Here is a 22737-nt window from a genome sequence, read left to right as displayed (position 1 = left end):
AGAGACCGCGCTGCTGCTGCTGCTGCTGCTGCTGCTAAGTCGCTTCCGTCGTGTCCAATTCTGTGCGACCCCACAGACGGCAGCCCACAAGGCTTCCCCGTCCCTGGGATTTTCCAGGCAAGAACAGTGGAGTGGGTTGCCATTTCCTTCTCCGATGCGTGAAAGTGAAGTCGCTCAGTCGTGTCCGACTCTTCGCGACCCCCATGGACTGCAGTCTACCAGGCTCCTCCGTCCATGTGATTTTCCAGACAAGCGCACTGGATTGGGGCGCCAGTGCCTTCGTGAGCAGAGCTTTTAAGGCAGGGAAAAGCTATTTTCTGCTGCCATCTAGTGTGCATCTGTGGAATAACAATTGAGTGGAGGTTACCAGGAAAAGTTGTCTCCAAAGGCTTTTGAGCCAGGTCAGATCCAGGGCCATGCCCCAGATGCAGTCATCTGTACCCTGAATGCTGCCCACTGGAAAGTGAAGTCTTCAAGGAGAGACCTAGAGCAGAACCTGACATACCCTGAATGGACCACCTTCTCACCAGGCTCTGACCTAGGCATACATTTTGTCACCTCCCACTCTTGGTTCTCTGCTTTCCCCGGGGTAGGTTTTGAACTAACAGATAGCCTCTGTAAATTATCACATCTGATGACAGTGAGGTGCAAGCCAAAGATTTATTTTTAAAATAAGGCAGCCCAGGAAAGCAGAACAGGGCTGCTGACAGAGGCTGCCCAAGGCTGAGAACAGAAAGCTTGGATAAGGAAAGATGCAGGAAGCCCAACTGTAGCCACCAGGGAGCGCTAGGGAGGCGGGTTGTGGAATGGTCCTGGGCCCTTACCCAGGTGCTGGGGCTGAAGGGGCCTTGGAACTTCAAATCCAGGTGCAGAGTTTGCAAGAGGAGCTGAATACCAGGCTCCTCCAGCTGCTTTGCTGGAACAACCACCCCCCTGTACAGCTGTAGTAACTGGACCGGTCCAGAGGGTTGAGGTGAAGCCCATCAGCTTTGCCCTGGCATGAAGCGTCTTGTCCAAGGCTGGAACTGTGCTCAGGTTCAGAGGGCTGGGGTGGTGCAGGAACATCAGGTTCTGGGGGCTCTAAAGGCATATACGGAAGACCTGGGGAAACAGCAATGATTCAAACAAGACTCCTCCGAAAGATCTCAAACCCATAAGCCAACACATAGGCAGCATAGTCAGTAGACCATAGTCAGGCAGCAGCTCAACACACCGTAGCCTAGGGGCAGGGAAAGCCAGACACCCCAGGCAGAGAACAGCCACTCCCACAGCTGGAGCACAGCTCTGCAGGAAACAGCAGGGCTGCAAGTGCCGCAAGCAGTCGGTGGCCATCATATGCAGACCCAACCAAGTGATGGTGAGGGCCAGCGGGGGCCACACTGAAGGCTGAGCACAGGCTTCCTCCTTGAGAAGAGAGGCTGAGAGCCCCAACACCCTCGGGCAGCACCGGCACAATCATAAGGAGGAAGAAGAAAGTGTGAAAGAGAACGATTGCAACAGCTTCCTCAGCTCCTGGGGGAAGAATTTGGGAAATCACAGTACTGAGGCAGTTATTCCCTCGGAAGAAGCCAGACCCTAAGGTTCAGGGAGGAGGGGCGGGGGGGAGGGGTGTTCATACTTTACCCAGAATTTCGCCTCCGGTTCCTGGCCCCTTACTCACTCAACTCCAACCGCAATGTCTTGATGAGGGGATACCAGCTCTGGTTACAGAAGAAGCCGGCAAAATCATCCGTGTCCAGTGTCCAAACCATGGCCCCTGCAGTGCTCTCTGCTTCAGAAAGCTGAGCTGTGTGAGGCTGAGACTGTGGTGGAGGAGCCCGGGGAAGCCTGGAGAGCCAGCTTCCTCATCTACACAGGGATCTCTTCTCCACAACCTCTCAGGACCACGAGTCCTGATTCCTGCTAGGAATGATCCGTTCTGGAATCGTATGTGCTAATATAAGCGCAGTGGGGGTGGGCATGAGGGTAAGGGTGTGAGGAGTACATGGGTTTGTGGCCTTCCTTAGACGGGAAGCCTTAACATCTCAGCCTTTTCTCTCTGGGGTGCTGTCTGCTGATTGTGAGGAGTTCAGTTACCATAGGGAATGACTAAGCTTCCCCAAAGACCTGAATCCATTTCATCTTCACATATTTTTCCATCCCGAGGGCCTTCTTTCCCCCACCAGTTCTCTGGGGCTTCTTTAGGGGATGGCTGTGTGTCCCTTCCAAACAGGCTTTCCTGGCCCCAGCCCCGTTAGGGGGCCGAGGCTTACCTCTAGTGTGGTGCTGGGGTTAGAAGGTAGGGGTGCTCTGGCCCCAGTCTCCCTCCCTTGTGACACCAGTCCCCCTCCCTTGTGACACCAGTCCCCACTCAGGGCTCCAACCTGCTCTCAGAGGCCGTCTTCCCCTTTCCCTCCACCGTGTCCTTCTCCTGCGCCTTCCTCCCCAGAAGCCCAGCTTCCCTGCTTTTAGACTTCCACAAAGGCTCTTCCACCGCAATCCATCGTCTCGTTTTCCCCAGCCAGGATCATGCTGCCTCCTCAGTTCCTCCAAGGCATTTTGTCTGCACCTCCGGGAGACCCTGCCACTGTCTGCCCTTCATAACTGAGACGAGACAGGAAGATGAGTGAATGCAGGTCCCTCCACAGGAACCGACGACCCACTGAGGAGAAAGATCTGCAGACAAGTACATTACTCACGCTTTGAGCCACCAACTTTGGGCAGCAGTGCAGAGGGTGTCCTGTCAGTAAATCAAAGGGTCTATAATTTGGACATTCACCAAATATTGTCAATAGATTGAATAAAATGACATGCCTTAAGGAGTTTCAAAAGGGAGGGGTTATGTGTATACCTATGGCTGATTCAGACTTGGTGGCTCAGATGGTAAAGCGTCTATCTACAATGTGGGAGACCTGGGCTTGTTCCCCGGGTCGGGAAGATTCCCTGGAGAAGGAAATAGCAACCCATTCCAGTACTCTTGCCTAGAAAATCCCATGGACGGAGGAGCCTGGTGTCCACGGGGTCGCAAAGAGTCAGACACGACTCAGCGACTTCACTTCACTTACAGCTGATTCACACTGAGCTTTGACAGAAAATACCAAAATTCTGTAAAACAACTGTCCTTCAATAAAAAATAAATTAATTTTAAAAATGATATGCCTTCCTGTATGTATTTTTCCTCTTACATGACTGTATAATATGTATGTAATAAAATAGGAATATTTTCAGTGACACTCAGTGTAGAGCAGTTTTTGTCATTTGTCTTTTCTTACCAAGTGATAAGTGTACAAAATGTTATCACATGGAGCTCTGTGAGATGCTGGGATATTTCTTCCTGAAAAGATATCTCTTCTTGAAGAAATAAAAGGATATTTCTTCTTGTAGAGATTCTTAATGCTGTCATTGTTTTTGACAGGCCTTGGGCACAAAACCACCCTCTCCCAGAAGGGCTGAGTCTCACCTTAGTTCTGAAGCTTTCCACATCTTCAAAACCTACCCACTATGCCCTGAAAGACATAGGGCACCTTCTGGTCCTTGATTCTCAGCAACACCCTTCCAGGAACAGACCTGTAGGAGAAGAAGGCAGAGCTGGAAAGGTGATGAGAGGCACTGCATGCATCGTCTCCTTGTAATGAGGAGATTCAGTTCAGTTCAGTTGCTCAGTCGTGTCTGACTCTTTGCAACCTCATGAATTTCAGCACTCCAGGCCTACCTGTCCATCACCAACTCCCAGAGTTTACTCAAACTCATGTCCATCGAGTCAGTGATGCCATCCAGCCATCTCATCCTCTGTCGTTCCCTTATCCTCCTGCCCCCTATCCCTCCCAGCATCAGAGTCTTTTCCAATGAGTCAACTCAGCATGAGGTGGCTAAAGTATTGGAGTTTCAGCTTCAGCATCAGTCCTTCCAATGAACACCCAGGACCAATCTCTTTAGGGTGGACTGGTTGGATCTCCTTGCAGTCCAAGGGACTCTCAAGAGTCTTCTCCAACACCACAGTTCAAAAGCATCAGTTCTTCGGTGCCTAGCTTTCTTCATAGTCCAACTCTCACATCCATACATGAGCACTGGAAAAACCATAGCCTTGACTAGATGGACCTTTGTTGACAAAGTAATGTCTCTGCTTTTTAATATGCTGTCTAGGATGGTCATAACTTTCCTTCTGAGGAGTAAGCATCTTTTAATTTCATGGCTGCAGTCACCATCTGCAGTTATTTTGGAGCCCCCAAAAATAAAGTCTGACACTGTTTCCACGGTTTCCCCATCTATTTCCCATGAAGTGATGGCACCAGATGCCATGATCTTTGTTTTCTGAATGTTGAGCTTTAAGCCAACTTTTTCACTCTCCACTTTCACTTTCATCAAGAGGCCTTTTAGTTCCTCTTCACTTTCTGCCATAAGGGTGGTGTCATCTGCATATCTGAGGTTATTGATATTTCTCCCAGCAATCTTGATTCCAGCTGGTGCTTCTTCCAGCCCAGCATTTCTCATGATGTACTCTGCATATAAGTTAAATAAGCAGGGTGACAATATACAGCCTTGACGTACTCCTTTTCCTATTTGGAACCAGTCTGTTGTTCCATGTCCAGTTCTAACTGTTGCTTCCTGACCTACATATAGGTTTCTCAAGAGGCAGGTCAGGTGGTCTGATATTCCCATCTCTTTCAGAATTTTCCACAGTTTATTGCGATCCACACAGTCAAAGGCTTTGGCATAGTCAGTAAAGCAGAGATAGATGTTTTTCTGGAACTCTCTTGCTTTTTCCATGATCCAGCAGATGTTGGCAATTTGATCTCTGGTTCCTCTGGCTGCCTAAAACCAGCTTGAACATCTGGAAGTTCACGGTTCATGTATTGCTGAAGCCTGGCTTGGAGAATTTTGAGCATTACTTTACTAGCATGTGAGATGAGTGCATTTGTGCGGTAGTTTGACCATTCTTTGGCATTGCCTTTCTTTGGGATTGGAATGAAAACTGACCTTTTCCAGTCCTGTGGCCACTGCTGAGTTTTCCAAATTTGCTGGCAGATTGAGTGCAGCACTTTCACAGCATCATCTTTCAGGAGTTGAAATAGCTCAACTGGAATTCCCTCACCTCCACTAGCTTTGTTCATAATGATGCTTTCTAAGGCCCACTTGATTTCACATTCCAGGATGTCTGGCTCTAGGTGAGTGATCACACCATCATGATTATCTGGGTCATGAAGATCTTTTTTATACAGTTCTTCTGTGTATTCTTGCCACCTCTTCTTAACATCTGCTTCTGTTAGGTCCATACCATTTCTGTCCTTTATCAAGCCCATCTTTGCATGAAATGTTCCTTTGGTATCTCTAATTTTCTTGAAGTGATCTCTAGTCTTTCCCATTCTGTTGTTTTCCTCTATTTCCTTTCATTGATTGCTGAGGGAGACTTTATCTCTCCTTGCTATTCTTTGGAACTCTGCATTCACATGCTTATATCTTTCCTTTTCTCCTTTGCTTTTCACTTCTCTTTGTTTCACAGCTATTTGTAAGGCCTCCCCAGACAGCCATTTTGCTTTTTTGCATTTCTTTTCCATGGGGATGGTCTTGATCCCTTTCTCCTGTACAATGTCATGAACCTCCGTCCATAGTTCATCAGGCACTCTATCTATCAGATCTAGTCCCTTAAATCTATTTCTCACTTCCACTGTATAATCATAAGGGATTTTATTTAGGTCATACCTGAATGGTCTATGGTATTCCCTACTTTCTTCAATTTGAGTCTGAATTTGGCAATAAGGAGTTCATGATCCGAGCCACAGTCAGCTCCCGGTCTTGTTTTTGCTGACTGTATAGAGCTTCTCCATCTTTGGCTACAAAGAATATAATCAATTAGATTTCGGTGTTGACCATCTGGTGATTACCATGTGTAGAGTCTTGTCTTATGTTGTTGGAAGAGGGTGTTTGCTATGACCAGTGTGTTTTCTTGGCAAAACTTTATTAGCTTTTTCCCTGCTTCATTCTGTACTCCAAGGCCAAATTTGCCTGTTACTCCAGGTGTTTCTTGACTTCCCACTTTTGCATTCCAGTTCCCTATAAAGAAAAGGACATCTTTTTTGGGTGTTAGTTCTAAAAGGTCTTGTATGTCTTCATAGAACCATTCAACTTCAGCTTCTTCAGCGTTACTGGTTGGGGCATAGACTTGGATTACTGTGATATTGAATGGTTTGCCTTGGAAACAAACAGAGATCATTCTGCGTTTTTGAGATTGCATCCAAGTACTGCATTTCAGACTCTTTTGTTGACCATGATGGCTACTCCGTTTCTTCTAAGGGATTCCTGCCCACAGCAGTAGGTATAATGGTCATCTGAGTTAATTTCACCCATTCCAGTCCATTTTAGTTCGCTGATTCCTAGAATGCCAACATTCACTCTTACCATCTCCTGTTTGACCACTTCTAATTTGCCTTGATTCATGGACCTAGCATTCCAGGTTCCTATGCAATATTGCTCTTTACAGCATCAGACCTTGCTTCTACCACCAGTCACATCCACAGCTGGGTATTGTTTTTGCTTTGGCTCCATCCCTTCATTCTTTCTGGAGTTATTTCTCCACTGATTTCCAGTAGCATATTGGGCACCTACTGACCTGGGGAGTTCCTCTTTCAGTATCCTATCATTTTGCCTTTTCATACTGTTCATGGGGTTCTCAAGGCAAGAATACTGAAGTGGCTTGCCATTCCCTTCTCCAGTGGACCACGTTCGGTCAGACCTCTCCACCATGACCCGCCCATCTTGGGTGGCCCCACACGGCATGGCTCAGTTTCATTGAGTTAGACAAGGCTGTGGTCCATGTCATCAGATTGGCTAGTTTTCTGTGATTATGGTTCCAGTGTGTCTGCCCTCTGATCCCCTCTCACAACACCTACCGTCTTACTTGGGTTTCTCTTGCCTTGGACGTGGGGTATCTCTTCACGAATCCTCCAGCAAAGCACAGCCGACGAGTTTGCCCGTCTGACCTTGACCATGGAGTAGCTCCTCTCGGCCCTCCTGCACCCGTGCAGCCGCCACTCCTTGGACGTGGGGTAGCTCCTCTCAGCTACCACTGCGCCATCACAGCCTGGCACTCTTGGTCCCATGAGGAGACTAGAGACTAAAAATTCATGTCTGAAAAGCCTGGAGAACCGAGGAAGTTCTAGACTGAGTGATCTAGAACTGTGGATTTAGTGAGGCACCTGGGCTTAAGGATAAAACCAAAATGACATACATGGGATGGAATTTACCAGACCAGAATTCACTATGCCTGGCATCCTCATTCAGAAGTTATGGGAGAAGGAGCCCCTGCTCTGCACAGTACTCAGGGTGGTTGTGGGTTTTCTTGCTTCATAGTGAGCTGGCAGTCTTTGGTTCCCCTCCCTCTTTGGTGAAGGGGCTGGGAATTCCATGCCCCGTGGCTTGAGCCCCCACTGTGGTGTCCAAGGAGGAGGCCAGGGTAAAGGACCGTCCATAGGTGGGCATAGCCACCATTGTGTGGCAGAGTCCTGGGAGTAGAGGAGGAGTGTCAGGGTTAATTTTCTTTGCCTTCAGACTGGGTCTGCTCATCCAAGGCTGGTGGCTCCAGCGGAGTTTCATGAACTTTACTAGGGCTCCAACCCTGCCCCCATCTTCTTTAGATCCTATCTTAGACCCTCAACCCAATGAGAGAAGCTACATGGACCTATAGCCAAGAGCTTGGGCTCTGGAGTCTGATGGTCATTGACTGAGTAAATATTTGTTGAAGGCTTGCTGTGTGCCAGGTACTGTCCTAGATGCTTGGGATAACTCAGTGAGCAAAGATCCCTGCCTTACTCAGCAACTTATTTGATTGCTAAGCCTCAGCCTTCCTATCTATAAAATGGAAGTAGTAAAAGTATTTGTCTCTAAGAGCATTGTGAAAATGAAAAGATATAATGCATGTATAAGATCTAAGACAGTGCAATAAAGGGGAGCTGTGATTACGATCCTTATGATCACTGCTGTTTCACCTTCGGTACAAGAGCAGAGAATTTTATTTATCTCTGTATCCCCAGTGCCCAGAACAACACTTGACACTGAGAGGCACAAATAGAGAGAACAAATGAGCACAGGCTTCTTCACCACCTCTGCACAAGACCTTCTCCCATCAGGTACTGCTTGACATAATACCCCCAGGCCTACAACATGAGGAGGTACACTATACAGCCCTGTAAAATAACCAGATAATGAAGACTCTTCCTTGCCAGGATGACAGGATCAGTTTCTCCATGAAGCCATTCTGTTTTAGTCCAGATTTTCTAGTTACTCTAGCAACCTCTTAGCACTTAGGTTATTTTCACTGTACTGACTGACATGTATTTCTTTTTGATGGTCTGTAAGATTTACCTTTTTGATCAAACTGGAACTTTCTGAAAGCAGACATCAGAGCACCCTGCTAAGCTCTGTGGCATTTTCATGCAAATTTGGAAAATTCATCCCTCTGATCAGAAGCAGTCTGACAGGGCACACAGTATGCAGAGTAGAAGGCCTCTTTGTAGGAGGAGAAATGCCTCCATCCCCCATATTGATCCAGAGCACACAGTTTGGAGGGCATCATGCCAGTGGGGGTTCTACTCCCTCACCTCTCAACTGAAGGGTTTTGTGTGTCTCCCCACATGCCTGGGTTGGCTTCCCCTGGGACCCATACAGTTTTCCAGGTGGGAGTGGAGGGATGCTGTGTGAGATCTAGACACCTGACCCCACTGCCTAAAGAAGTATACTTTATTTGTGAAAGAGTCACAGAAGTCCTAAATTTTCCACCTAGTTGACACACAAAGATGTGGGCTCCTCAGAATTAACAAATATTTTAATTTAGGATATTTTGTTGTTCTTGTTAATGTTAAGAAGGAGAAATGATATGGCCAGTTGACTTTTAAAACATAGAATGGACTTATAAAACCATCTAGCCTACTCAGTGAGGAAGAGCTGGGCAGGAAACCCCCCACCCACCCCAGTCTGCATTCAGGTCTGCCCTTTCCAGGGACTGGGCTAGGGTAGGGGTGGCTTTTCCCTGAGTGATGTCCCCTGAGATGCTATCAACTTAGGAAAGATCTTGCCTCTGAAAGCACTTTCCAGAATGTCAATTAGTGACAAGGAGCAAAAGTTGTCCATTATTTTGAAGGAAATGGGATTGAGGGTGTATGAAGGGAGCAGGAACCATTTGGACTGGAAACTTGAGCTCAAAGACAGCCTCCCAAATAGTCACTGGTTTATATGATACCGTTAGATTGGTTTATTGTGTCTAATATAAGCCAAGATGCTACATACTCTATCACATCAAGAAGAATAAAATACCTAGGAATAAATCTACCTAAGGAGACAAAAGACCTGTACTCAGAAAGCATGAAAGTTGGCTCCTGCATGGAACATTAAAAACCAACTTTTATTATCTATAAGAAATACCTATCTTAACACTGAATGTTAGTGAAGACTTTAAAGGAAAACATGACAGTCTGGTTGAAAAGGTAAAAGACTTTTTGAGCACTTTGTGATCTTGCTAAAGGCTACAGGCAGCCAAATGACTCCACCTTCTTCAGCTTTGTATCTGCATGGGTCCATTTTCATATGCCTCTCTTCTAAATCCAAGTTTTTAACTACTTTTGTTCTAAAAATAATTTTTTAAATGAATCCTATACAAAAGTTTATAACTAGCTTTTTTTTCTCTCTCTTCAAGGACATTTAAGTATCCCTTACAAGGAGTCTGGGGGTAGGTGGTTCCAGAATCATTATAGTAATTAAGCTACATCATAAAGGATCCAGCCTCCTTCTGTCTTTCCTCTATTATCCTCCTCAGATGGTTGACTCTTTCTTTTTTCCTGGTGCTTCTCATCTCATTAACCAGTTTCTCAGCTGGAAACTTTAATGTTACATAGCAAATGCTAATATGTCCTGTGTAAGTAAATTAGTGTATCTATTAAAAATTGAATTTAAGGAATCCCTTGTGGCTCAGCTGGTAAAGAAACCACCTGCAATGTGGGAAAGCTGGGTTTGATCTCTGGGTTGGGAAGATCCCCTGGAGAAGGGAACGGCTACCCACTCCAGTATGCTGGCCTGGAGAAGTCCATGGACTATATAGTTCATGGGGTTGCAAAGAGTCAGACATGACTGAATGAATTTCACTCACTGAAAACTATAAGATGCTGATGAAAGAAATCAAAGAAAACATAAACAGATGGAAAGATATACCATGTTCATGGATTGGAAGAATTAATATTGTCAAAATGACTATACTACTCAAAGCAAACTACAGATTCAATGCAATCCCTATCAAATTACCAACATCATTTTTCACAGAACTAGAATAAAAAAATCTCAAAATTTGTAAGGAGAAACAAAAAACCCCAAATACCCAAAGCAATCTTGAGAAGGAAAAATGGAGCTGGGGTAATCAAGGTCCCGATTCAGACTATACTACAAGGCTATAGTCATCAAAATAATACAGTGCTGGGGCAAAAAAATAGAAATATAGATCAATGGAACAGGATAGAAAATCCAGAAATAAAACTATGCATTTATGATCAATTAATCTATGACAACAGAGGCAAGATTACAATATTGGAAAGATCCCTTCAACAAACATAGTGGGAAAATTAGACAGCCACGTGTAAAAAAATGAAATTAGATCTTTCATTAACTCATAAATAAGGTCAAAATGGATTAAATACCTCAATGTGAGACCAGACACTAAAGATCTCCTAGAGGAAAACATAGGCAGAACACTATCTGACATAAATCACAGCAACATCTTTTTCAATCCATCTCCTAGAACAATGGAAATAAAAACAAAAATAAACAAATGGGACCTACTTAAACTCACGAGTTTTTCTTTTGAAAACTTAATCAAGTTTTCAAAAGGAAAACAATAAACAAAATGAAAAGACAACCCACTGATTGGGAGAAAACATTTGCAAATGATTTGACTGGTAAGGGATTAATCTCCAAAATTTACAAACAGCTTATAAGGCTTAACAGCATCAAAGCAAACAATCCACTCAAAAAATGTGTAGAAGACCTAAACAGATATTTCTTTAAAAAATAAAAAAATACAGATGGTCAATAGGCACATGAAAAGATGTTCAACATCACTAATTATTAGAGAAAAGAACATCAAAAATACAATGAGATATCACCTCGCATCAGCCAGAATGGTTCTCTTCAAAAAAATCCACAAAAAGTGCTGGAGAGGATGTGGAGAGAAGGGAACCCTCCGACACTATTGGTGGGAATGTAAATTGGTACAGCTACTCTAGACAACAATATGGTGGTCCTTGAATAACTAAAATTATAGCTACCATTAGATAAGGTGTTATGTCCAACTCTTTGCAACCCCAAGGATTGTAGCCTACCAGTCTATGAAATTCTCCAGGCAAGAATACTGGAGGGGTAGCCATTCACTTCTCCAGAGAGCTACCATAAGGCCCTGCAATCCCACCCCTGGGCATATATCCAGAGAAAAACATGATTTGAAAAGATGCATGCATCCCAATATTCATTGCAGCACTGTTTACAACAGCCCAGACATGGAAGCAATCTAAATGTCCACCAACAGATGAATGGCTAAAGAAGATATGATGGGTGTGTGCGTGGGTGTGTGCGTGCGTGTGTGTGTGTGTGTGGGTGTGTGTGTGTAATATTACTCTGCCATTAAAAAGAATGAAATGATGCCATTGGCAGCCACATGGATGGACATAGCTCATATTGAGTGTAGCACGTCAGATAGAGAAGAGGAAATATCTTATGACATCCCTTATGTGTAGAATCTAAAAAGAAATGATACAAATGAACCTACTACAAAACAGAAAGAGACTCACTTAGAAAATGAGACAGGATTGCTGGGGGAAAGGATAGTTAGGGAGTTTGGGATGAACATGTACACACTGTTATATTTTAAATGGATAACCAACAAGGACCTACTGTATAGCATATGGAACTCTGCTCAGTGTTATGTGGCGTTGGATAGGAAGGGAGGTTTGGGGGAGAATGGACGGATACATGTATATGTTATGGCTGAGTTCCTGTACTGTCCACCTGAAACTATCACAATATTGTTAATCAGCTATTGCTGTTCAGTTGCTCAGTCATGTTCGACTGTTTGCAGCCCACCCAATGACTGCAATACAAAAGACTTCCCTATTCTTTACTATTTCTGGGAGTTTGGTCAATCTCATGTCCATTGAATTGGTGATGCCATCCAACCATCTCATCTTCTATCATCCCCTTCTCCTCCTGCCTTCAATCTTTCCCAGCATCGGGCCCTTTTCCAATGAGTCAGCTCTTTGCATCAGGTTGTCAAAGTTTTGGAGTTCCAGCTTCAGTATCAGTCCTTCCAGTGAATGTTCAGGGTTGATTTCCTTTAGGATTGACTGGTTTAATCTCCTTGCAGTAGAAGGGACTCTCAAGGGACTCAGTTAGAAAGCATCAATTCTTTGGCACTCAGCCATTTTTATGGTCCAACTCACATCTGTACATGACTACTATAAAAATCATAGTTTTGGCTATACAAACCTTTGTTGGTGAAGTGATGTCCTGCCTTTTAATACTCTGTCTAGATTTCTCATAGCTTTCCTTCCAAGGAGCAAGCATCTTTTAATTTCATGGCTACAGTGATTTTGGATTAAAAAAAATAAAGTCTGTTATTGTTTCCATTGTTTTCCCATCTATTTGCCATGAAGTGATGGGACTGGATCCATGACCTTATTTTTTGAATGTTGAGTTTTCAGCCTGCTTGTTCACTCTCCTCTTTCACCTTCATCAAGAAGCCCCTTAGTCCTTCTTCACTTTCTGCTGTAAGAGTGGTAACATTTGCATATCAGAGGTTACTGATATTCCTCCCAGCAATCTTTATTCCATCTTGAGCATCATCCAGACCAGCATCCACATGACATACTCTACATATAAGTTAAATAAGGAGGGTGACAACAAATAGCCTTGATACTCCTTTCCAAATTTTGAACCACTACATTGTTCCATGTCCAGTTCTAACTGTTACTTCTTAACCTGCATATATATTTTTCAAGAGGCAGGTAAGGTGGTCTGGTATTCCCATCTCTTTAAGAATTTTCCATAGTTTGGTGTGATCCACACAGTCAAAAGCTTTAACAATGAAGCAGAAGTAGATATTTTTCTGGAATTCCCTTGCTTTCTCTATGATCCAATGAATGTTGGCAATTTGATCTCTGATTCCTCTGCTTTTTCTAAATCCAGCATGTATATATGAAAGTTCTTTGTTCACAAACTGTTGAAGCTTAGCTTGAAGGATTTGGAGCATCACTTTGCTAGCATGTGAAATGAGTGCAATTGCATGGTAGTTTGAACATTCTTTGGCATTACCCTTCTTTGTGGTTGGAATGAAAACTGACCTTTTCCAGTCCTCTGACCACTGCTGAGTTTTCCAAATTTCCAATGGCATATTGAGTGCAGCACTTTAATAGCATCATCTTTTAAGATTTGAAATAGCTCAGCTGGAATTCCATCACCTCCACTAGCTTTGTTTGTAGTAATGCTTTCTAAGGTCCACTTGACTTCACACTCCAGCATTTCTGAATCTACGTGAGTGATGATAACCATTGTGGTTATCCCAGTCATTAAAACCTTTTTTGTATAGTTCCTCTGTGTATTCTTGCTGCCTCTTCTTCATATCTTCTGCTTCTGTTAGGTCCATACTGTTTCTATCCTTTATTGTGCCCTTCTTTCCAAGAAATATCCCTTGCTATCTCTAATTTTTCTTGATGAGATCTCTAGCCTTTACCATTCTATTGTTTTCCTCTATTTCTTTGCACTCTTCACTTAAAGCCTCCTTATCTCTCCTTGCTATTATTTGGAACTCTGCATTCAGATGTGCATCTTCCTTTTTCTCCTTTGCCTTTAGCTTCTCTTCTTTTCTCAGCTATTTGTAAGGCCTCCTTAGACAACCATTTTCCTTTTTGCATTTCTTTTTCTTGGGGATGGTTTTGGCCACTGCCTCCTATACAGTGTTAAGAACCTCTGTCCATAGTTCTTCAGGCAATCTGTCAGATCTAACCCCTTGACTCTATTTGTCACTTCCACTGTATAAGGATACGAGATTTGATTGAAGTCATACCTGAATGGCTTAGTGGTTTTCCCTTCTTTCTTCAACTTAACTCTGAATTTTGCAATAAGGAGCTGATGATCTGAACCAGAGTCAGCTTCAAGTCTTGTTTTTGCTGACTGTATAGAGCTTCTTTACCTTTGGCTGCAAAGAATATAATCATCTAATTTTGATATTGACCATCTGGTGATGTCCATGTGTAGAGCTCTCTCTTGTGTTGTTGGAAGAGGGGTTTGCTATGACCAGTATGTTCTCTTGGCAAAACTCTGTTAGCCTTTGCCTTGCTTTATTATGTACTCCAAGGCCAAACTTGACTGTTACTCCAGGTATCTCCTGACTTCCTACTTTTGCATTCCAGTCCCCTATTAATGAAAGGACATCTTTTGGGAGTGTTGGTTCTAGAAGGTCTTGTAGGTCTTCATAGAACTGTTAAACTTTAGCTTCTTTGGCATTAGTGTTGGGGTATAGGATTGAATTACAGATGTTCAATTCCAAATATTCAAGCTGGATTTAGAAAAGGCAGAGGAACCAGAGATCAAATTGCCAACATCCACTGGATCATTGAAAAGCAAGAAAGTTCCAGAAAAACATCTACCTCTGCTTTATTGACTATGCCAAAGCCTTTGACTGTGTGGATCACAACAAACCATGGACAACTCTTAAAGAGATGGGAATACCAGACCATCTGCCCTGCCCCTTCAGAAATCTGTATGCAGGTCAGGAAGCAACAGTTAGAAATGGACTGTTCCAAATTGGGAAAGGAGTAAGCCAAGGCTGTATGTTGTCACCCTGCTTATTTAACTTATATGCAGAGTACATCATGGGAAACGCTGAGCTGGATAAAGCACAAGCTGGAATCAAGATTGCCAGGAGAAATATCAATAACCTCAGATATGCAGATGACACCACCTTTATGGCAGAAAGTGAAGGAGAACTAAAGGGCCTCTTGATGAAAGTGAAAGAGGAAAGTGGAAAAGCTGGCTTAAAACTCAGCATTCAAAGACTAAGATCATGGCATCCAGTCCCACCACTTCATGGCAAATAGATGGGGAAACAGTAGAAACAGTGTCAGACTTTATTTTCTGGGGCTCCAAAATCATTGCAGATGGTGATTGCAGCCATGAAATTAAAAGATACTTACTCCTTGGAAGGAAAGTTGACCAACCTAGACAGCATATTAAAAAGCAGAGACGTTACTTTGCCAGTGAAGTCTGTCTAGTCAAAGCTATGGTTTTTCCAATAGTCATGTATGGATGTGAGAGTTGGACTATAAAGAAAGCTGAGCATTGAAGAATTGATGCTTTTGAACTGTGATATTGGAGAAGACTCTTGAGAGTCCCTTGGACTGCAAGGAGATCCAACCAGTCAATCCTTATGGAAATCCGTCCTGGATATTCACTGGAAGGACTGATGCTGAAGCTCCAATAATCTGGCCACCTGATGCGAAGAACTGACTTATTTGAAAAGACCCTGATGCTGGGAAAGATTGAAGGCAGGAGGAGAAGGTGACAACAGAGGATGAGATGACTGGATGGCATCACCAGTGTGACAGACATGAGTTTGAATAAGCTCTGGGAGTTGGTGATGGACAGGGATGCATGGCGTGCTGCAGTCCATGGGGTCACAAAGAGTAGACATGACCGAGTGACTGAACTGAACTGACTGTGCTATCGAATAGTTTGCCTCAGAAATGAACTAAGATCATTCTGTTGTTTTTGAGATTGCACCCAAGTACTGCGTTTCTGACTCTTCTCCTAAGGGATTCTTGCCTACAGTAGTAGATATATTCATTATCTGAATTAAATTTGCCCATTCCCATCCATTTTAGTTCACTGATTCCTAAAATATTGATGTTCACTCTTGTTCCTGCTTGACCACATCCAATTTACCTTGATTCATGGACCTAGCATTCCAGGTTACCATGTAATATTGGTATTTACAACATTTGACTTTGCTTTCACCACTGGACATATCCACAACTGGGAGTCATTTCCTCTTTGGCTCAGCCTCTTCATTGCTTCTGCAGCTATTTCTCTGCTCCCCTCCAGTAACATCTTTGACACCTACTGACCTGGGCAGTTCATCTTTTAGTGTCTCATCTCTTTGCCTTTTTATACTGTTCATGGGGTTCTCAAGGAAAGAATTCTGAAGCAGTTTGCCATTCCCTTCTCCTGTGGACCACAGCTGGTCACAACTCTCCACCATGACTCATCTGTCTTGGGTGAGCCTACACGGCATGGCTCATGGTTTCATAAAGTGACACAAAGCTACGATCCATGTGATCATTTTGGTTAGTTTTCTGTGATTTTGGTTTTCATTTTGTCTCCCTTCTGATGGATGAGGATAAGAGGCTTATGCAAGCTCCCTGATGGAAGGGGCTAGCTGTGAGAAAACTGGGTCTTGCTCTGGTAGGCAAGGCCATGCCCAGTAAATCTTTAATCCAATTTTCTGCTGATGAGTGAGGTTATGTTCCCTTGCTGTAGTTTAGGCCAAACTATGGTAGGGGTCATTCTGACCTTCTCCAAAAGGACTTATGCCAGTTCACCATGCCTCCCAAGACTGTTGCTGTCTGTGTCCCTGACCCTGCAGCAGCCCACTGTTGACCCACGCCTCCACCAGAGACTCCCAAACACTTGCAGGCAAGTCTGGCTCAGTCTCTTTTGGGGTTACTGCTCCTTTATCCTGTGTCCTGGTGCACACAAGGTTTTGTTTGTGCCCCTCCGAGTCTTGTTTCCCCAGTCCTGTGGAAGTTTCTCCTTGGCAGTGGCATGCAACAGGAAAATAAAGCAAACAAACAAGCATGAAACAAACAAACCCTGTCTTCTCCACGCTTTGCTTGGTATGCTGCTTTTCCCTTCCATTAGGTTCCTTAAGGCTGAAAAGGGGCTACTGGAAAGGGCCTGTGCAAGGGGTCTTCTGTCACTTCACACCTTGAGTTTGTCTATGACCCCACACTCTCCCTGCCTCTTACAGAGGGAGCTGTCATGCCTGTAGTCTTCTCCCAAGAGCCATGGAGGTCATAGGCCATCAGGCTGTGGAAATCCAGGTTCCTGCATGAGGCATGGGAAGAGCAGGTGAGGGCCTAGTGAGTAGGGTGGAGCTCTCCCCTTTGCTGGCTCCTTCCTTCCCCACACAGTGTGTGGCCTGGGGAGAGACCAGCCGCATGCTGGGTGGTGGGGGCGGGCTCTCTCTGGCCCTGGGAGACAGGAGACACAGGCGGCACTCCCCAGTCACTGCATTATCCAGGCCATTCTCATTCTTGGCAGCTCACATCTTTAGCATGCTCCCCCGTCTGCCCCCTCAGCACCCTCAGAACAGAGTCCATTCAGGATGCCTTGTGCTATTTTGAAGGGAAATCTAGGTCAGCATTTCTCAAACTTTAGTTGTACTAACAAATTACCTGAGAATCTCATTAAGGTACAGGTTCTGATTCTATAGGTCTGGGGTGGGAAGGAGCTAGACAACTCCTTCTCCTAGGGATGCTAAAGGCTTCCCTCTTTCCCCTCCCAGGAGTATTTCAAGATTGAATTCTTAAGGGAAGGTCCAGGGCTCCAAAGAGAGGGACTCCAGAGGGGTGAAGTAGCAGATATGGTGAGCAAATCCTTTCTGGGTCTGCTGGTGGTACAGGCGAGTCCCCGCTCTGAGGGAGGCTTAGCTTGCTCTTGGTCTCTCTCCCCTGCAGAGAACAGAGTCCATGCCATCTGCCTGAGACTCATAGAGCAATTTTGTCCACTTCATATCCAGCTTCTTTGTAGTGTCGTCCTGCTGGGATGGCTGAGCTCAGCAGGAGGTATGCCTTCCTTGAGGTCTGGGCTTCCTGCTGAAAGGCATTGACCAGGTCCTGCAAGAGTAGCTCAGAGTGAACACACAGGCAGGGACCATGTAGCGCAGTGAGCCCCAAGCAAATTTTCCCCTGCAGGAGTCTGAAAACTGACCACAGGTCGATACGTTGTAAATAAATGCAGCCCCTGAGCCTGGGGCAGAGCAGTACCTATGTGTCCCCCTGACCAACTAGATCTCTCCTACCTCACCCAATCATACCTGCACCAGGGCTGTGAAGTGCTGCTTATCTGAAGGAGGGCTCGCTCAGCTTCCTGGGTCCTCCCAGTCAAGCTCAAGGCCATCAAAGTCCTATTTGTGCAGAAACCTGATGGCTGAGTCGACAAAGGTCCGTCAGTTGTTGACTGTAGCTACCATGTCTGTCCTGAATATTCATTGGAAGGACTGATGCTGAAACTGAAACTCCGATACTTTGGCCACCAGATGCGAAGAACTGACTCATTTGAAAAGACCCTGATGCTGCGAAAGACTGAAGGCAGGAGGAGAAGAGGACGACAGAGGATTAGATGGTTGGATGGCATCACCGACTCAATAGACATGAGTTTGGGTGAACTCCGGGAGTTGGTGATGAACAGGGAGGCCTGGCGTGCTGCGATTCATGGGGTCACAAAGAGTCGGATACGACTGAACAGCTGAACTGATCTGAACTGAAGTGAACCAAATCTGTGAACCTGTGGGGTGATGAAGGGCAGTGTGGGCCTGTCTTACATGGTACAGTGGGTCATGCTTCTTCTGGGTCATGCTTCCTCAGTCATGAGAGAAACTTCTCAGGATATTGGCGCTTGGCTATCTAGGCCAGCACAGTGCTGGAGGCATGCTTCAGAAGCTGCTGGCTATTTGCTGGTGGGTATGGGCCCGGCTAAGGGGAAGGGACGATGCAGAAGTGTGCTCTGCCTCCAAACATTGACGTCAACAGGGGCACACTGACTCACTAAGAGCTCTGCTTCCCAAAATTTCCTCCCGAAGCCTACTGCCACTTCCCTGCCCAGAGATTTGTCCTACTCTGAATCAGAGCTGGCTGTCAACCTAGCATGGAGGTTGGAAAAAAGAGGAGTCAGTTTCTAAGATGAAGAGGAAAAGAAGCCCAGCAGGTTAGTGAGGATCTGGGTGATCTTGAGAGCCTGCTGGCCTAATTCCTTGCCAGGGTAACATGGTCGCTTTTCTTCTAACTCATATCTGTAGAGTGCTTCGTGGCTATTGTTATTACTATTACTAATCCAGAGCTCTTTAAAAGTCCTAAGGTGCCCCAGGAAGTACCCCAGCACATCCTACTTTCTCAAGAAGTCCCTGGACTTCTTGGGGGTCTTGAGTTTTTAAAGACTATTTCTATCTTCATTTTTTAAAATTTATTAGTTTGATTTATCTAATAGCATCAGTTTTTAAGTGGGGTTTGTGTGCCCAGGAACTCCAGGCTAAGAACTCTGAATTTCAATGAAAAATCTATATAACTAGTGTTTTGGGAAGGGGAATCATAAAATTCATCAGGTTTTTAAAAGGGGTCATGATCCAAAAATATTAGAAAGACTGGCTTAGAATTTAGGAGACCATGTATTCATAACTTTCTAGGAAACTCTGATTCCAAATATACCATTCCACTGCTGCTAAGTGGCTTCATTCGTGTCCGACTCTGTGCGACCCCATAGACGGCAGCCCACCAGGCTCCCCCATCCCTGGGATTCTCCAGGCAAGAACACTGGAGTGGGTTGCCATTTCCTTCTCCAATGCATGAAAGTGAAAAGTGAAAATTGAAAGTGAAGTCACTCAGTCGTGTCCGACCCTCAGCGACCCCATGGACTGCAGCCTTCCAGGCTCCTCCGTCCGTGGGATTTTCCAGGCAAGAGTACTGGAGTGGGGTGCCACTGCCTTCTCCATACCATTCCACTATCTCCATAAATAATCAAAAATATCTTGGAAATGTCAATATTCTGCTATCCCAGCTCGATCTCACAGACTGACTTTGACACCCAGAAAGGGAACAAAAATTCTCAGATATCCTGTTTCAGAGCTCAGAAAGTATAGACATTATATGTTGTCTGGGATTAGTTGAGACTCTCCCTCTACCCATTTCATGGAGGAAAAGGCTGAGGCCTGAGACGAGGTCAGAATCTCTGGGCTGCATTTAAAGCAAGACAATATACAATGACCTGGAGCTAAGCCCACTCCACTGCCTCCCAATGAGGCAGCAAGAACTCAGAAGGAAGCCCAGCATTTAGAGTCCACTCTTCCCCCTCACTCCCCCTCACCCTGGCCACACCTCAACATGGCTGATTCCCTGACGGGGGTCTCTCTGGCCAGTTCCCCATCAGGGACCCTGCCATGTAGGTGCCCACAACAACTCACTTCTGAGTGCCAAAGCTCCAGCCCCCAGTGGCCTGCAGCATCTTCAGCTTGGGAATCCTGGGAAAGACAAGAGAAGGGCCAGGATTGATCCAGCCAGGTCCTGGGACTCATTTCACTAACAAGAAAGCAAGGAGCCTTGCAGGGCTGATGAGGTGAGGTTGGGGACATCTAAATCCCTATGCTCAGAATTGGTACCAGGGAAGCTGGTATTCTGGCCTTTAAGAACCTCTTCTCTGGCTGAGGAGCTGTACACTCAAGGAACTCAGAAAGCAAGAGATCAGGGCAGATCTTCAGACAGGCTTTATTAAGGTAATAATAACACCTGAGCTGAAGGATAGATAGATTTTAGGAGAAATAAGGGCACTCATTCCCAGCAGAGGAAAAGTTTCCAATCCAGATTCCATGTAGACCTAAACTGGAAGGGCCCTAAAGTCCTTATCTACACTCGCCTCTTCCATATAAGAACAAGAAGCTCAGAGAGGTGATGAGATTTGCTCAAATCCACATAGCAGGTCTGTAGCTGGACTGCAGTGCTGGGGAAGGTTTCTGGCTTTGAGAGGAGGCACCTGCTTTCCCCACTTCCCATCCCCACTCCCTCCCTCCACGGCAGCTCACATCTTCTGCAAGCCATGGAATTCCTTGTAGAATGTCTCTTCATTCCACTCTATGGAGCTGAGTTGGTGACTGTTCATGCCAGCAAAGGCACGGACAAGGTGGGTGCACAGACTGGGTCCACATCCTTGGGTAAGAAGCAAACAGCCCCCTCTCTGTACTGGACCCAGTTAGTGAAGTAGCAGACCAGTGTTGCAGCAGAGCCTGGCCAGTCGGGGCAAAGAAAAGAAGTGGCAATCAGAAAGGCCTGCTGTGGACTGGCACCTTCTGCCTGGAGGCAGAACCTACATCATGCCGGAGTGTGTTAAACATGGCCCTTTGTCAACTGAAGGCAGAGGCATGACTTTTAAAACACAGCTTGGAATACTTTAGAATGTTAATTAAAACACAAATACATAAGGTAGCAGAGAGGAGGCCCCAGGTGCAGGCTGAGTTTATGTTTCTTTAGTCTTGCTTTAAAGAGGTTTGCATTTACTATTATCCCCATGGGATTGCAAGGAGTAGATCACGATTGAGCACCCTTCAGTTTCACTTGCAGGCTACCTGTTTATTAATATTACTGACAGAAAATGAAAGTGTTAGTCACTCGGTCGTGTTCAACTCTTCGCAACCCCATGAACTGTAGCCCTCCAGGCTCCTCTGTCCATGGGATTCTCTAGGCAAGAATACTGGAGTTGGTTGCTGTTCCCTTCTTCAGGGGATCTTCTTGACCCAGGGATCTAACACGGGTCTCCTGCATTGCAGGCAAATTCTTTATTGTCTGAGCTACTAGGGAAGCCTAAGGTTCTAATTAAAAGTGTATTTTCTCTAAGAAACGGCAGCTTGTTTCTGGCACCCTCACAGCCTGTGGAAGGACTCTGTGGGTAGGGCTTCTCCTTCCGGGTAGGAGGTTGTCTAGCCGTGATGGTTCCCACCAAAGGCAGCACTGTGTTAATTTGGCCAGAACACTAGGAAACAAGCATCTCTGCAGCTGCCAGAAATATACATTGGGCTGATCTTCTCTTTAGCCTTGGCTTAGAGGTCCCAATCTCAAAATGACGGTTTGGTCTCTGAGAGCTCCTTTAGCCTTGAGACTGTGATTGTGTGCATTGTACAGGCCAACATTTTATGCCAGAGACTTGGCAGAGTGAGTTTGGACTGGAGCACGTCTATGGCCGTGGTCTAGACCCTAGAATTTCCTTTTGCACAGACAGGTTCTCTCAGCAACCCCCTCCAGTCCCCATGTGAGCAAAGAGAGGGTGGGGTGGGGTGGCGGGCAATGATGAGCTGCTATTGGAGGGTGTATGGGAGCCCAGAGCATGGCGCACTCCCAGGAGGGGAGTCAGGACCCTCGGGCTGTCACTGGCCCTAACCAGTGGTACCTGGGGGTGAAGCTTGCTGACAGGGACTGGAGGTGTTGCCTGAGTGATAAAGAAGGAGGATTAATGACTTTCCCGAAGCAAAAGAAGGAAGGAAGGGATTAACCCATAGAACACATACCTGGGACCATCTAGGAACCGCACTGTAGACAGACACTTTTTACCGTCTGAGCCACCAGGGAAGTCCCTAAGGAACCAGGAGGCTTTTTTAAAATTTTGTATCATCTTGCCATAGCATATGGAATATTGTGCGTGTATTTTTGTACTATATAGGCAACAAAGTCTGGTTAACAACAGGAACCTTGGAATTTCATGCCTAGGTTGAAATCCCAGCTCTGCAACTTTTTAGCCAAATAATTCAACTCTCTCCTTCATAAAATGGGAATGATGATTTTTCTTATTTCCAGGACTATTGTGTGAATGGAGATGTGTATGAAACACACAGAGGAATGCTGGCATAGTAAGCTCTGTTTTAAGTGCTTTACATATATTAACGTTAACCCTTCACCCACACAAGATTCTATTGTC

General features: G+C 45.2%; 1 protein-coding gene across 1 annotated transcript; it reads right to left on the bottom strand.

The window, feature by feature from the left end:
* Positions 1-646: 646 nt before the first annotated feature.
* Positions 647-22340, bottom strand: CHIT1 (chitinase 1). Its single transcript, XM_040262866.1, is given in 14 exon segments — positions 647-1101; positions 1661-1759; positions 1762-1786; positions 3440-3479; positions 3481-3522; positions 3524-3565; positions 7349-7478; positions 17048-17112; positions 17779-17900; positions 18101-18263; positions 20240-20296; positions 20855-20966; positions 20969-21055; positions 22331-22340. Coding segments are annotated over 14 exon segments (1239 nt in total). The 3' UTR covers positions 647-856.
* Between the last annotated feature and the right edge of the window lie 397 nt (positions 22341-22737).

This window comes from Oryx dammah, unplaced genomic scaffold, assembly GCF_014754425.2.
Source record: "Oryx dammah isolate SB20612 unplaced genomic scaffold, SCBI_Odam_1.1 HiC_scaffold_21, whole genome shotgun sequence".
Lineage (NCBI taxonomy): Eukaryota > Metazoa > Chordata > Mammalia > Artiodactyla > Bovidae > Oryx > Oryx dammah.
Note: the sequence above shows the minus strand (reverse complement) of the source record. Positions and strands in the feature narration are given on the sequence as shown.